This window comes from Falco naumanni, chromosome 4, assembly GCF_017639655.2.
Source record: "Falco naumanni isolate bFalNau1 chromosome 4, bFalNau1.pat, whole genome shotgun sequence".
Lineage (NCBI taxonomy): Eukaryota > Metazoa > Chordata > Aves > Falconiformes > Falconidae > Falco > Falco naumanni.
The window spans coordinates 62767351-62783018 of record NC_054057.1 but is presented as its reverse complement, the minus strand read 5'-3'; the positions used below and the strand labels follow the sequence as shown (position 1 = coordinate 62783018).

At 53.0% G+C, this 15668-nt stretch overlaps 1 protein-coding gene and 1 long non-coding RNA gene across 4 annotated transcripts in view; one reads left to right on the top strand and one right to left on the bottom strand.

Annotated features, from left to right (window-relative positions):
- Positions 1–15668, bottom strand: part of AGAP3 (ArfGAP with GTPase domain, ankyrin repeat and PH domain 3) — a 148072-nt gene that overhangs the window by 69199 nt on the left and 63205 nt on the right. For all 3 annotated transcript variants that reach the window (XM_040590530.1, XM_040590531.1, XM_040590528.1), the window contains exons 6-7: positions 13272–13406; positions 6060–6187 (exon numbers count right to left, since the gene is read on the bottom strand). In XM_040590530.1, coding sequence (XP_040446464.1) covers positions 6060–6187; positions 13272–13406 — 263 coding nt within the window. The remainder of the gene's footprint in view (positions 1–6059; positions 6188–13271; positions 13407–15668) is intronic.
- On the top strand, positions 7427–15667 carry LOC121086614. The gene is made up of 3 exons (XR_005827402.1): positions 7427–7437; positions 11465–11466; positions 13981–15667. It is a non-coding gene; the product is annotated as an uncharacterized LOC121086614 (long non-coding RNA).

Sequence of the window (15668 nt, the reverse complement as noted above, 5' to 3'; positions counted from 1 at the left end):
GTACCTGAACAACCACCTGTGGTTGCTACTGAATAAGAACACAGCAGAAGCTGAAAAATCACAAATCCTTCCCGTTAGTGTGTAATGGGTGAACATCATGAACTTCAAAGAATACTGACAGTGCCATAGGGTGTCTAAGCAGGGAAAAACTCAGCTGAAGTTAAGATGCAGCAACTCTCGGTATAAAAAGGCATAAGGCAGAACATGGAGTGAAATATGGGAAGGGCTCTGAACGGAAGAGTACAAACGAACATCAGCCACCAACTCAGCGGAAGAAGCCAGAGAAGTGTACAGACTGTGGAGGGCACAGCAAGCTGAGCAGGCTACAGAACACAGGCTTCCACGAGGAAATGCAAACACCCATTGCTTCACCTGCCGAGGCACACATGCTGACTGAACCCTGCTGAAACGTGCTGTGACAGGCAGGGAAGCGCTTGTTACCAAGCACAGGTGAGCTGCAGCTTGTGTTTCATTTCACTTGCAAACTTTAACTTTTCACCTCTTTCATCCACTCTCTTACTAAAGTCTCAGCAAATGCACTTCCCAGTGTCACCGAAGAGCCAGTGCAGGCACACAGACCAAGGCCATGAGAGTCAAGCCATGACACTGGGCCAGCCCACACCAGGAAGGCAGCTGAGCAGGGCCAGGCATGCCCGGGCATCCAGGCAGCACGGCGGGGCTTGGCACGGGGTGCCTGTGTTACCTCCTGCCAGCTGCTGGGAACCAGTTCCCTGGCAGAAAGGCAAATTTCAGTCCCACAGCAAAGAGGCAATGGTGACTCATCCCACAGCCTGGGGTATTCCTAAAGGCATCTCAGGGTCCCTGAAGAAAGACGGAGAAAGGGGTAACAACGGTAAGGAAATCAGGTGGAATAGCTCTGCAAGTACTGCAAGCACCCACTGGCCTGAGAAACTCCCACCCACGCCCTGCAGGCAAGGGACAGGCAGCTGCCAGAAGGCAGCAGGGTGGAAGTCGAGGCCAAGCCAAGGAATGGGGCTCCCAAACCCATCCAACCTGCTCGCCCAGTGATGGGTGTGGGCAGGACACAGGAGGGGAGAGTCCGAACCAGTAGGCAAGCAAAAGCTCCCTGTGGGAGCTGCAGGGTCCAGGTGCCTGTTCAAACAAGTGCAGATCTGCATCCCACAAGCTGCTGGGAAGGCCTGAGGGACAGATGTGGCATCCCCGAGCCGCAGACGTGGCAACCCTGAGGAAGCATGCAGGACTCCTGGGGCTGGCCCTGGCTTCGGCCATGCCAGAGGACCAGGGAGGTGCTGAACACAGTACTCAGGGTCACAGACCTGACGAGCATGACTGGCACACCCAACAGTGCTGGTGGAAAACCCTGACCACAGCTGACCAGCTACTACAGCTCCCTTCCTCTCCACCTTGGTGGAAGCAGTGTCCCCTGAGGCACCAGGCACTGCTATGGAATACAAGCAAAAAACCTCAACAATTCCAAAGACAGAAATGAAACCAAGGCCTTTGACTGGTCCAAGAACTGTATCACAAAGAGGATCATCCACTGTGCAAGGACACCAAAACACCTCATGCAGCACCGCTGTCCCAGAGCCCTGCCAACCTGGGAACCTGGCACAATCATGAAGGTTCAGAAACTGGCCACCACCTCATGCCAGGACAATAAAGCCCCCCGACAGGTGACAAAATCACCAAGGTCCTCTGGGGTCTCTCCTGTCCCAGTAATCGCAATGGACTGGCCAGATTGTCAGGAGACCAGACAAGCAGTGGTCATTTCCAAAAATCTTAATTTGGCTCAACTAGTAGCACCAAACTACTTCCAGAACAGATGTCCCCAGGACTGGGATGAGAGGCAGGGCTGGCTCCCAGCTCCTGCCTCCCCTAAGCAATCCTTTGCAGGGTCCCTTTGCTCCCATTTCCAGGAGACAAGTGCCTTCTTCACTGACAGCTCCAGAAGACTGAGCTGTCCCTGCCTGCACAGGCCAGGAGAGCAGGCAATGAGCAGGACATCCCTCCCATCTCAGATGGCACCATCACCTCTGCAGGCACAGAGCTATGAAGGGAAGCAGACCTCAACCATAGCTACTGGCAGAAGACAAGATGGGAAGGGCATACTGTTTATTAACTTCCCCTTCCAGGGGTAAGGGAACGCTGTTGCTAACAGCCCTCGGAAAGGCAGCCTGCTAAGGGGAGCAAAATGCTGCCCAAGATGCCGTAACGGCCTGGAAGGAACAGAGCAACGCTGCCACCACACACAGCCAGCAGCTGCGGGCAGCAGCTCTCGACACCCAAAATCAGGCCCCAGGAGGACAAAGCAGCGCACAGGCTCCCAGGGGCTCCTCCTGCCCAAGCACTCCAGATACAAATGCCAGTCCCACTGCTCCCACAAGCGGTACCAAGAAGAAAGAGACCCTTCTGTCCCAGTTCGTGTGTCCTGCCTGCTTACGCCAATACCTAGCTGCAGAACAAGGCAAACAAAAGCTCTTTAACTCTTTGTCTGGCTTCTTTCCATCTCATCTTCATGTTAAACCCTGTGTTCCCAAGCCCTTCCTTGAGATCCTTTTCCCTGTGCCAGCTCCTGCTCTCTTACTCACAAAGGCAAGTAAAAAACCTTGGCAAGAGCCCCATACCCTCAGGTGGAAAAAGACAGAACAGGGCACTACTCTGCAAAGAACTTGTCACTCTCTCCTTCGTCCCTCCAGACCGTGTACAGCCTGTCCATCTCCTCCCAGAGCCCCAGGGGGTAGCGCAGTGCCAGGAGCAGAGGACACCTCCCAGGAGCGAGGCCACTATCACCCAGTCTGACGAGAGGCGCTGGCACTTCTGCAGTCCAGACCCGGACAGCAGTGCCTGGCCGGGCTCAGAGCTGTCTGCACCCTGCTCCCTCCTGTGTTAGGGACAGCTGCTCCAGCTCGTGCTGGAGGCCATACCCCTCAGCGTGTCACCACCATCACAGCGCACTCCTGAGCGGCAATTCCGGGCTCTTTTGCATCCCTGCTGCACTACCTGCCTGGTCAATGTGCTCAGTATTGGATGTGCATCCTCCCACACGGGCGGCAAGCCCATATGCACCAGAGTGCGTGGGTTGCTCTGCCCAGGTCCATGTCAGAAACATCAGCAACCAGTGAACTTGCGTTTCTTAAAGCCAGCTGGATTTTCCCTGAGGACAGCAGGAAGCAGTTCCAGAACCTCATTCCTGAGCCCAAGCAAGAATGGGGAAATGCTCCACAGCATTTTACCATCACTTACCAGTTCCATTACTTCATATTCTATTTTTAAGAGAAGTGGTTTTGTAATGGAAGAGGGGTGTGTAAACACCACAGCAAAGATTACTGCAGCAGGTCACTGGGAACTGAAAGCATTTGTTGTTGAGCCACAGAAGGCCCAGGGAATGGGAATTAACTTTGATCCCCACTGCAGCGTCCAGGTTTGCCAAGTGCAGGGGGGACACAGTGTCAGACAGGCACAGAGCGCATACCAGGGAGGGAGGACAGAGGGAGGAAGCTCCAGAAGGACATGGCCTATCATTACTGCTGACACCTCTACAACACAAGCAATCAATCAATATTTCTTGCTTGGAAAGGCCTCACAGTTAGCTGCAATTCCCTTTTAGCTGCATGCTGCGTTACTTCCCTTTAACAGCTCTCGTTTCCCACCAGAACTACTCAGGTCCCTCTGGCAAAGCCCCAGGAGACAGCAAGGTACTGAGAGTAAAGGTCCTGTCTCAAGAGCCAAGGAGCCAGCATTCACCTCTACACAGACCGCATCTGCAAACCGGGCTGAAAGGTACTCTGCAGGAAGGAAAGGAGGTTTCTGAGCAAAAACCTCTAACAAAGCTCATGACATGCAGTTAGAAACCTCTTCTGATGCCCAAATGTTGCTTCCCCAAGGCCAGCCTTAAATCCATTCCTTTTATTCTAGCATTTTCTTTTCTTAAAAAGTTATTTCCTTTCACAGCTGTGTATTACACATCAGGTTTGGTCCATTTCAGCCTTCACTCTCCTTGGCTAAACAAGCCAGGTGCTTAACTTCCTCTTGTGTTAGGGTCTCTTTTCCCTCCCACCTGCTTTTTGCTGTTCCTACACCCATCTCAACACATACTTACATGAGCAACTGCAATCAGCCTGAGGGGTCTGGTATCCCCACACCCCTCACACATTTTTAGCTTTACCACAAACACACTGCCCAGCAGAGCAAGTGCCATTAGTACGTATTTGCTATTCTTCTCATACTTCGAACACTGAAGAAAATACTAAGCGAGTGTTCAGCTCCTCCCTGGGGAATGCTGCTCTAGGCCATCTTCCACCCTGCTCCCCCTTTCAGCACAGACTGCCTCTCCTCCCCAGCCAGCCTCTGACTGTTTACAATTTGCCTGCTAATAAAATCCTCAAATTACCAGATACACTCAAATCCGCATCTTCCCTGGACTTTGCTCTCCACCTTGGATGCCTCCGATTAAACTTCCCCGAAAGCACTGACATGCAGACATACTGCAGGGCATGGAACGGCTGTGTATGTTTTGCAAGCAGCTGTGCTCACTCTGCTTGTATCTCAAGCTCGCTGGACACAAGCAAGCGCTGATCAGAAAACTACATAGTACTTCATCAGGCAGCTCTGGCTGTCAGCAGGGCTCAGCTTATTTGCATGCACACAGAGACTTCATCTGAACTTGCTAGGGCCCTGGTGACCTGGAGCACCAGGAAGGTGGCACAGGTGTCACCAAAAACCTGTACGCACCTACTCGCAGTCCAGCTTTAGCAGCCTATATGCACAGGTATTAACTTCACATGGGTATTTAAAAATTCTTTATCTAGGGGTCCAGCCATTGGCTACGGACACTACTCAGGTGTGTACAGAACAATCTCCCCAGTCGTGGTTTACTGGAAGCCCTCCCAGGGCTGAGAGGCTCAGATACACCTGAAGGTTAAAAGCCCATCTCCTTATGAAAAAAACTGTCAGTCCAGCAGAATTTATTTTGCTAAACTTGCTTTGCATTTTCTTCAGTTTTACATGCTCCTCTGAATCCTTAGCTAGTGTCTTTGAGAAAAAGACCGCTTCAAGTGCTGCTCACTGCTGAGGCAGCCGAGGGGCTCACAACTACTCCAGCTATGCTGTATCCCATCGCTACACTTGCTGTTCCTCAGCCTGACAGCACTGTGCCAGACAGACAGATTTCCCAAAGTCCCTGCTACAGACCCTGTGATTTCATACGCTGGTTGCTTCAGAGCTGGAATCTGTTGGCTTGACTGCCCCAGAGAAGCAGCAGAGCCCAGGACCTCCCTGTCCTCATCAGAGCGCCAGCTCAGCACTTATGTGGGTGCTGGAAACATGCAGCAAAGCCTAATGCAAACAGGCAGCTGCCCAAAGAGTCTGCTTCACCGAGCCACTCACCATGGCTGCTTGCTTTGGTTTCTGACCTGCCTCCCCTGCATCAGTTCTGCTCCTCCAGAGCCACGGAACAAACACCTCTGGTTTCACCATCCTCCCAGCACAGAGACCTTGGCAGTCCCTGTCAAGATAACACCATGCCAGAAGAACAGCACCGAGCCCTTCATCTAGCCAAGGGGAGGAGAACCTCCTTCTCTGTGCTACTGCTTCAATTCACTACTGAATTTGCCCCTCCACAAATACACCTCCTAAGAAGCCCACCCGTACATGCATGGGAGACCATCAGCTTCCCACCTCCGGGGGCAGCAGGCTGGTGGGCAGCTGTGACCACCCAGGCTTGCCTGCCTGGCCAGGGCAGCCAGACCGAGACCCCTCCCACGGACCTGACCTGCCCTGCAGCTTCCCTGGGGGCTGCTCACGGCTCTGCCACTGAGTCTCTAGAAGCATGCCACAATCTTTGGAGATCGTGAGCCAGACTCTGTGGTTTAGACTCAAAACTTGACCTCAGGGCAAGCATCAGGCTGCTCTGGGCTACAGACAGAAGTGCCAGGGTGACCACGGCTCTGCTCTTCCCAAAAGCTCCAGGGCTCTAGCCACAAGTCTAAGGCCAGCCTAAATGTGCTGTGTATTGAGTGAATTGAGGGGGTGCAGAGAAGCATGTGGAGTCCCCAGCTTTCCCCGGTCCCGTTTCCCACCTGGTTGATGTGAACAGAAGGAATGGAGGCCGCAGAGACAGATGAATGGCTGGGTGAATTGGGCAGGGACTTGCAGGGGCCAATGGAAAGCTGCTGTTTCTTCCGCAGAGCCACCACCTTCTGAGCCACTGGAAGAAGGGAGAAGGGGACAGGGTCAGAGTCCAGAAAGCAACTTTCTCCACACACAGATTTCTTGAGGGCTTCAGTGAGACCCAAACCCTTCCTCCGCTCGATGCCAACACCTGGGGTGCAAGCTGCACTGCCCAGTATCAGCAGGGAGGATCTCTGCAGCACACCCAGCCTCACAACCCCCACTGCCGGCCACCGCTGGGCAACCCAGCTGCAAGGGACAGCCTTTGCCCATGGACGTTCCAGCAGGCAGCAGTGCAGGCTTCCCATGCCAGTCATGCTGAGTCCCCAGAGACCACCCACTCTCTCGGGTCTTACACAGAGCAGTGACTTCATGCGGGCACCAAGGAGCCACCCAGAGCCCTGGGCTGCTGCAGGAGAATCCCTGGGCAGCCAGAGTCCTGTCTTGGTCACCCCCTCACAGCAGCTACAGGAGCCAGTTACCAAACTGAACAGCTTGGGCAATGCCACCTCCATCAGTCCAGGCCCTTGTGACCCTTACAGTCTCCAAATGTTTGAAAAACTAACGTGAGGAACAAATTTCCCAGTTCCTGTGACCATGCTGTCTGATGCCAACAGCCCAAAATTGCATTTCAATCTTCCCAGTCTCCTACCTTTTCTGGAAAGAAACATCTTGACCAAAGAGTGTAACAGCAAACAAGCTGGGCTGTTGGGGAATTCAGAACAACACATCACCAGTCCTCGTTTTCTCTTGCACACTGGCCAGGTATCCACCCTCAGAGAAGGAAGGACCTTTCAGATGAACATGACTGAAGGCACTGGCAATGTCACACGTCCAACCCAGCGCGCCTCATATCATGCACCCTTGCAATAAAGGAGCTGCCACGCTCCTTTCCAGAGAGGTAAAAGATACTGCACCACATGTGGTGAGACTGAACCCATCTGCAAAAGTCAGATGCTGACAGCAACTGCAAAATCCTGCCACCTCACAGCTGCAGTGCCATGTCCCTACAGAGACAGATGAAGGCCTATTGGGCCATGGCTACTTGCTCATCTGACAAAGCCGGGAGCCTCTCCAGACTCCCAAGACAAATATTAGTCCCATAAATAGCAGGAACCCCTCCTACACCCACCCAACAGACAGTATTAACTGGCTGGTTTTCCCTGCTCTCCTCCCCTCCATCCTCTCCTCTGGCCAGCTTCATCCACTGTTCGCTGTGGGAACCATCTCTCCTTCAAACACTGGCCAGGCACACTGCGGGCTCAGGCACCCCAGGGACCCAAGGAAGTTGAGAAAAACTCCTCAGCAGTTCTTGTCCTAGGCACAACACCTGGCAGAGGCTCTGCCTTGTCACTCACCCTGTACCATTAGTGGTAACAGAATTAATCATGAGTCCAGCAAGACCTCACTGGTGGTGATAAAATCTCACCAACCCTTAACTGAGGCATCCTTCCTGTTTCTGCTTGCCAGGCAGAGGTTCTTCCACTTCTGGAACATCAGCCAGACTTTTGCAAGGACAATTTCTGTCACTCCAATCTCATGGGGCTTTGAGCAACCTGATCTAGTGAAAGGTGTCCCTGCCCATGGCAGCAGGGTTGGAACTAGATGATCTTTAAGATCCCTTCCAACCCAAACCATTCCAGGACTCTATGATCCCTTAAGCCAGTCTCTTGGATTGGTTGTTTACCACGCTTCCTTTGGTTGCTACAGGCAGCTGTCTGATGTACAACCAACAAGCCCTGCCCTGTGTGCAGAACCTCTGTCCAGATACACATGGTGCTGCTGCTGTTAGCACTTGAGCATCACACAGTATTTTATAGCAAAACAAAGCACCCTGTCCTAGACATTTTTGATAAATCCCTGTACAGGCACTGCCAGGACCGGTCAAGCTCTGGGAGGAGCACCCGGACAGAGAAAAGGTGCATGTGAAGGTCCCCAGCAATGTACCAGGGACACCACAAAAAACACCTCAGGGTGGGGTAGCACCTTATGGAGTTGCAGGGCCTTGCACACCCTCCTGTGCACAAAACCCTTGGCCTCTCCACTGAAATGCTCCTGCCAAAACCTTCCTCAGAAGCATCACTCACTGGGCTGGAAGACACAGAAATGCTGTCTATCACCCTAACAGCCAGGAATAACCCAACCCGCTCCAGAACATAAGGCAGGATGCCGTTGTCCTGCTCAGGGTGCAGAAACCCAAATCCCGCCCAGGCAGGAGAGCCAGAACCACCCTGGGCTTTCTAGCTGAAGTCCAGGCCTGCAGCCCTGCGGCTCAGGGGAGCGATGGAGAGCAGCGATGCCACCAGCAGGTTCTGGCAGGTGACAGGAGGAAGCTGCCTCGCACCGCTGGCTGTCCTCACTGATGCTCGGGGCCAGTGGGAGGAGAGGGCCACTCACCGTGGGCTTGCTGAGGAGCTGAAGCTAGAGAAGGCACCCACAGCAGCAGGCAGCCCGGCTGCTGTCCCTCCTGTGCCCTTCCAGCACCGGACCTGGGCCATTCTTCCTCTTCAGGAACAGCACCGAGATAAATCACTGCCGAAGGGCTCTATAGACAATTTGCTTTCTAACCTTTGTTTGGTACAGAAATATTCTTAAGGTAAAGGCCAAGAGCTAAGGCACCCACACACCGACAGCTTCTTGCTGTTGTCCTGACATCCTCTAAACTCTAGGAGACTTCTGCATACAGGAGCTCTCTGAAGGCAATTCTGAGAAGGAAGCTCTTTAACTGTACCTATCCAGAGCCAAGAAGTCAAAAGGCACGTTCCATAGCAGCCTCCCACCTCACCAGGAGCTCTGCTGTGAGCGAGGGGACCACGCTGACCCGACCCTCAGGGCAGGCTCACCCCGCTGGCATTCTGAGAAGCACCAGGCACTGCAGCACTGCCCAGCCCGTGTCACTTAGCCTGCACCTGCAGAGTCATCTCCTCACAGGATCTAAAGCCACAGGCAGGTTGTCCCACCTTTTCACAGAAGCAGTAACTGTGACAACATCTGGTGCTGGAAGCAACTTGGAAAGGATGAGAGAAGTGTCATTCCCACACAGCGAACAGATTTCCAGGGGGACTTTTGCCAGGCTGCACATGAGAAACCAGCAAGGGGACAGCTGCCCCTTTTCCACAAGCCATGCATCCTTCTCACAGCAACCCTCAGAAGCCTGACTGCCTGGACAAAGCTTCTGCTGCTCCAAAAGATTCAACACAATGACAGTTACACACCGTAACGTAACGTACCTGATCTAGATCCCAGCACGACACAACCCAAAACTTAGACCAAACACCCAGGAGCTGTGCGGGGCATGGAAGGAGGTTCTCTGCTGCACCTGCCTGAGCAGGAAGGAGGGCATCACCACAGCTGGGGCCACCCAGTTCGTGGGGAACCTCTGAACAGTCGGTGAATGTGGAGATCTGAGGTTCTCCTTCTTGGAGCTTCTCTCGTGCTCAGCAGCAGCATGTGCAGACTGTGGGGCATTTGCAGAGGAAGAGCGCTAGCCTCAGACTTCAACTGACTACCGAGAGGTAGGATGGTCACTCCCTCAAGCTGTCATGCTAGACCAGCACGACATTCACCTGCTGTCCAAAATGGTCAGTGACTGCTTGTTGTTAGATGAGCCACTGGCACGGAAAGGGTCTCTGCGAACAGAGGTGCAGCATACGCTCGGCACAGCATGGACAAGCAAGCAAACCTTAGCAATGAAAGCAAAGACCACCGCTTAGAGAAGTCTTCCTGTTTCTGCTGTGGAAAGTCAACATCTTCCCCTGCCTGCAAGGGACAGGTCTACCACAACCTGGGCCAAGTAACTTGTGTTGGAGAAACCACATAAAGATGAGTTCTGCCTGGTAACTGTATCGCCACACGAGGCAAGCTCCTCACACAGCCCATGACTGCAGCACTCCAGCAGATCGTACACTGGTGCATCAGCACACAGCAGTGCTCGTTGGGAAAAGCCGCTTACCTGCTGCGAAAACACCTCATCCCATCAACTCAGTGTTATCTGAAACGGGATCCTGGGAAGTCCCTGATTAGTTCTCAGATGCCAGCGATGTTGGGGGCCAACCCGTTGGGCTCAGCTCTCCTCAGCTCCTTGCCAGCACCCCCTGCCTCATTCTGTCCCTCCCACAGCTGTGCTCAGGAGCATCTGCATGGTCCTGCAGTTGAGCAGGCAGGTGAGAGCACTGAATACCTGGGATTTACTCCATATCTCCTGTGAAACGGCAGATCCCTCTGCTCCATTTGCACCTCCCAGTTATCACACTGCTTTCTCCACAGCTCTGAGCAGCACACTGCATAACGGCACTGACAATGGCAAAACTGCACTGGCAGGCATGCAGCACAGCATGGCATTCAGAGGCAGCCTACTGCAGGAAACATGGCATGGCCCAGGGAACCGCAGCAACACAGATGGCTCTTGTGTGCACAGACTCAAAGGCCAGAAGGATCTCTCAGGCTGGTACAAGGGCTGACCTATGTATACTGCCAGCCTCTAAACTTCGCCCAGCCTATACTGCACCAGTCACCTGGGCATGCAGCGAGCCTCTTCCACAAAGGGATTTGGTCCAGATTTGGAGACAGTACAAGAGATGTAGAACACAGCACTTTCCTACGCATTTTTTCCAACAGCTAATGAAGAAAGGGCTACTAATAAAAAGAACAAGGGTACTTCAAAATTTGAATTCAGCTGGCTTTGGCTTCTAGCATGAACTCCCAGCCAGCCTGCAAAGTCTTAGTGTCTCTTGATTTTCTCCCCATGCAGATAGGTACATAGTTACTCTTACATTGTAATCAAGTCACCTTTCAATCTTCTTTCTGATTTAAGGATAAGCTCTTTCACTGTCTCGCGATCAGGTACTTTTTCCAGCCTTTGATTAATATTTGTAGCTTTTTTAAAAAAAAAAAAAAAAAGTCTTCTCAGTTTCTTCTGTGTCCTTTTGAAGTGCTGACACTCGAGTTTGACAACACTCTGGTAATGGTCCTCCTGCTGCCCTGTATGAAGGCAAGAACCCATCTGGACTTCCACTCGGTGTTGCCCTGCTTCCCCACCCGGGGCCAGCACCAGCCCTCCCAGCAGGACGGCCCACGCTCCTTGTTCCATACAGCATCAGCATTTGCCCAGACTGACATCGGTTTTATTTGATTAGTCTCCGATTACCACAGTCCTTGGGGTCTTCTGGATTTCCTCAGCCTCGCTGGCTGCTCCTTATGTGGACAAACCTGCTCCCTTGCCTTCTTCCTGACCACACATACAGGCCGTGAATAAGTCCAGACAAAAGATGAAGCACAGCACTTTGCAGGTGCTCACTCCTGAGCCTTCAAGCAGCCGTTCAAGGTCTCCCACCAAGCTTGCTAAGCAGCAATGGTGCTAGAAGCTGAATCCCAAGACTCACATGAGAGCTTTCATCTCACACATTGCACCACTTAAAAGTTGTGCTGTTTATGCTCCCAGGGTCAACAAAGAAAAAAAATAACCCCAGACGACAATTCATTCCCTCTTGATACAAGAAAGGCTGAAAAGCAGCCTAACAAACAGCAGCACCTAATCCTGCAGTGCCTTCCCCAGCTCCTTCCCAAACCCATCGGCTGCTATTGCTCACTACCATTCTCCAGGGAAGGGACACAACAGAATGAATTTGAAGGAATAACCTGAACGGAATTGCTGACACACAGTACCAGACACATTTCAGAAGCCAGGATGAGATGCGCACACAGCCCACCCACTGTTGCTCTCCCCAGACTTGCTCTGCAAACCTCTGAGTTGGTTTAGTAGATCCTCCCCTTGGAGCTCTGCTGCAGTATTCACTGTCCCCAACTATTCCCAGCTGTTCATTCCCTCCATTCCTCACGAAGAGGAGGAAGGAAGAAGGGGAGACTTACAAGCACCCTGCCTGACAGAGTCACCCCTGTGTCCTCAAGAACACCACACCAAGGCAGAGGCTCCTGGGTGCTGAGGGTTCCCTGCAGGTAGGACAGTTTGAAAGGTTGCTCTCTGGGCTGACTTGTCACACCGTCCCAAGAGGCGGAAAAGCAGCAGAAGAGGGGACCATCTCTACATGCCCCTGCATAAAAGCAGCACTGTGACTGATCCTCAGCCCTGCAGCAGGAGATTACTGGAAGGTCACAGACTTATGCAGGGGAAGGATGATCACCAGCTCCAGCTCAGATGAAGGAAGCACGTGAAGCCAATGACAGGCTCAGTCCTCTGGTGTGCCCTCAGCCTATTACACTGTGCTGCAATGAACCAAGCTGCATTTTTGCCTTCAGGCAGTCCTGCTGCCTGATTTCCCAATCAAATACGATTTCCAAACTTTATTCCATGCACTTGTTCCACTTGCAAACACTAGCAGCTCTCCTTTCCAAGAGCAACTCTGTCCTGCCCAGCCACTCAGCTCCACACAGACCCTTTCTCGCACACTAAATGCAGAACCTCTGCTGCACTCTGTAAGACAAGGTAGAGAAAGAGGACAGGGATATGTGCAGTCAGGATCCTGGCTTATTTAAGCAGAATGCAAACTCCCAGGACATGGTGCAGGCTCCCTCTCCCAGCTGCAGCATCCCTGTCATGCAGACCCCTCTCTAAAGCTAGGCAGAAATGCTCCCCACACACCGTTCCCATGAGGAACAGCTGCCCTGTCTAGCCATTCAGTTGCTGCTCCCCTAGCACCCAAAGGTTCGGCTGTGCTTCCTCCTCCCCTCCACAAAAGGCAATCAAAACCCCCTCTGCAGCCTCTCATGTCCTCTGCAGGGTCATACAGACTGCTGGGCTGCACGGGCCCACCACGGGATGCCACTGTCCCCTACAAGAAGGGCAGTAGAAAGGTGCTGCCTGGCCCTGCTCTGCGGACCCTCATGCACATCCGTGTGCAGTTCACCTACATGCCACACACAGAGGAATCATTCCATGCAAAAAGCACATCCTACTCCTTGGACCAGGTCTGTGCGTGTAAAGCAAGGCACTGCACACGAGTGCATGCCTAACCGCCTTGGCCTCAGGGCAGCACGCCCTTCTAACGGAGAGCCGGCAGTCTAGGCAGCGAGAGAGAACCAGCAGTCTAGTTAGCGTAAACCCCCTGTGCGGGACAGCACTGCTGCCCCGCCTCGCCTGGACACCCTCCACTGGCTGCAGTTACCATCCTGGAAGACTCTCTCCACATTCAGTCCGTAGGTGGCACAGGTCTCGTAATATGTGCAGCGCTTCAGATCGTTGGAAAGCTTTCGTGCCCGAGAATCATCAATGACCCGGGGGTTTGTGGCGCTGATGGCATCTGGAAACAAAAGGGAGAGGAGATTAAAAGGCAAGTGCCTGTGTCCCATCTAGCCACAGCTCCCAGGGCACGCTCCTGGCCTCCCTCCCTCTCCCACTTCACGCACCGAGATATACCCACCTTCACAGTACAACCCCTCTCTTACCAATGTCTTAGATAATCACATCCCACATTTGTAGAAAAATGGATTTGTTAAATTAACCTTTTCTAAATGAACCTTATTTAACTCTCCTAACCGTCCAGCCACCAATGTTTCTGAAGACAGAGGGCAGAAACCAGTGGGAGGTGTGTCTGGCAAGGCAAGGCAGCCCCAGTTGCAGAGTAAAATGGACTTGCCAGTCTCAGTTGTTTTAGGTCTCATGGCCATACCCTACACGTTATAGAATCAAAAGGGAGAAATCATCCTCAGTTAGCTGGGAAAGACAGCTCTGCTAGCACATAGTCACAGTTGAGGGCCTTGGTGGACAATACTAAAAAATGGGCTTAATTTGTATCCCAGATGGTTGCTCAGTGCTTGCATGTTTTGGAAAAACTACTTTCCCAAGAGGAATCCCATTCCTTGAAGACATGCCAGTTACCTGGCTGATCCTGCCAGTAGCATATGCTTGTCTCAAAGCTGAAGCCAAGCACATCTAAGTACACACAGGCAGTACAATGAAACTGTGAATGGCTCATTACATCAGTTACGGTTTCTTTGGTCACTCCTCTCCCACTGCTTGGATAACTGGCAATTCTAGAGCTAACACATGCTGATGAGCACCGACCACAGAAGAAAATATTTGCTTCACAAGGCCAGGCTGGATGGGGCTTGGAGCGACCTGAGCTAGTGGAAGGTGTCCCTGCCTGTGGCAGGGGTGGGACTGGGTGGTCTTTAGGGTCCTTTCCTATCCAAAACATTCTGGGATTCTGGGATTCTATGCCTGGGACAAGCAGAGGCTGTAGATAAACCCTGACAGGAGGAGCTGAAGGAGTTGTGGGACTCACACTGTAAAGAAGTCCCCTTGAACTCTCCAGTGGGTTGCTTAGTGTGACCATACCAAGGCTGCAACCTTACCTGGGTCTAATTCTGGAACAACAATGATCACCAACCCCTCTGCCACTCCTGAGCCTCCACAAGCACGTGCCTGCAACCCCAGCCCAGTCCTGAATCAAGATCACTCAGTCCTACAATTAATTTCACAATCTTTAAATATCCAAAGTTTAACAATTTTGTTCTACTCTTAAACTGGGGTCCAAAGCAGACACCCCTGCAACTCCCCACCCGCTGTCACCACCTCTTCCCAGCCTCAGAGTTCCTTCTTCGCCAGGAATGGGTCACACTGCTTAGGAACTGGGCCTTGCCAAAACATTTTTTTCCTCATATCCTCAATCCTCTACTCCTCCTCTACATGTTACCAACTACCAGCAGGAAGGACACCCATTCTGGAAGAGCAGAGCTCCGACACTTGAAGCAGTGCCCTCACTGCTGCCCCTCCTTGCCTCCTGGACACCCACAGCAAGGCTTTTGGAAGCCAGGCTGCCTCCGACCCACGCTGCACCAGGCAGCAATCCCGCTCCAGGGCTGCCCTCTCTCCGGGCAGCCCCTCTCCATCAGCAGCCCCTTGCCCAGGCACACCTGCACCGTGTCTCTGCTGCCTGCGCCCACCGGCAGCCTCAGCTGTGGTTTCCTGACAGCTCCCTTATTGTCTCCATCCCAGTCCCAGCTGGCTCCAGGCCCCAGCCCTGCAGGGGACATGACGGGGAGGACAGTTCTGGGTTGCTGCTGCACTTCTCCCCATCCACATGTGCTGGCAGCACCTCAGGGGAGATGGTACTCCATGGCTCAGGCCTCTTCTCAGGGTGCTCAAAGCAAGTCGCCACTCCCCCCAATCCTTGTTGGCTGCAGCTTGCCCCAGAGGACAAAGGGCAGCATGCCCTACCGATGCAGAAACCCTCCCACACCCAGGCCCTGGCTCCTGCGGGCACCCAGCTGCTGCAGGCAGAATTGAGGAAGGCAGGCAATTCCAGGAGGTTTGGACATTTCAAAGAGGAAAGTGGCTCCATGAAGTAAGGCCCTTCTCTGCAGGGAAGCCAAGATGGTCTGAGAAGGAATTACTCAGCAACTCCGGGGGCCCCAGCATCATTCGGTCCCACGTATGGCTTACACACTGGTGTTCCCCAATGCGCTGGCAGGGCTAGCACCCCGTGCTCGCTTGTCAGCGTGGACACCTCACCAGTGCTCCCAGCTGAGGCAGGGAGGATGTAGGGAGGAAGCCCGGCCGC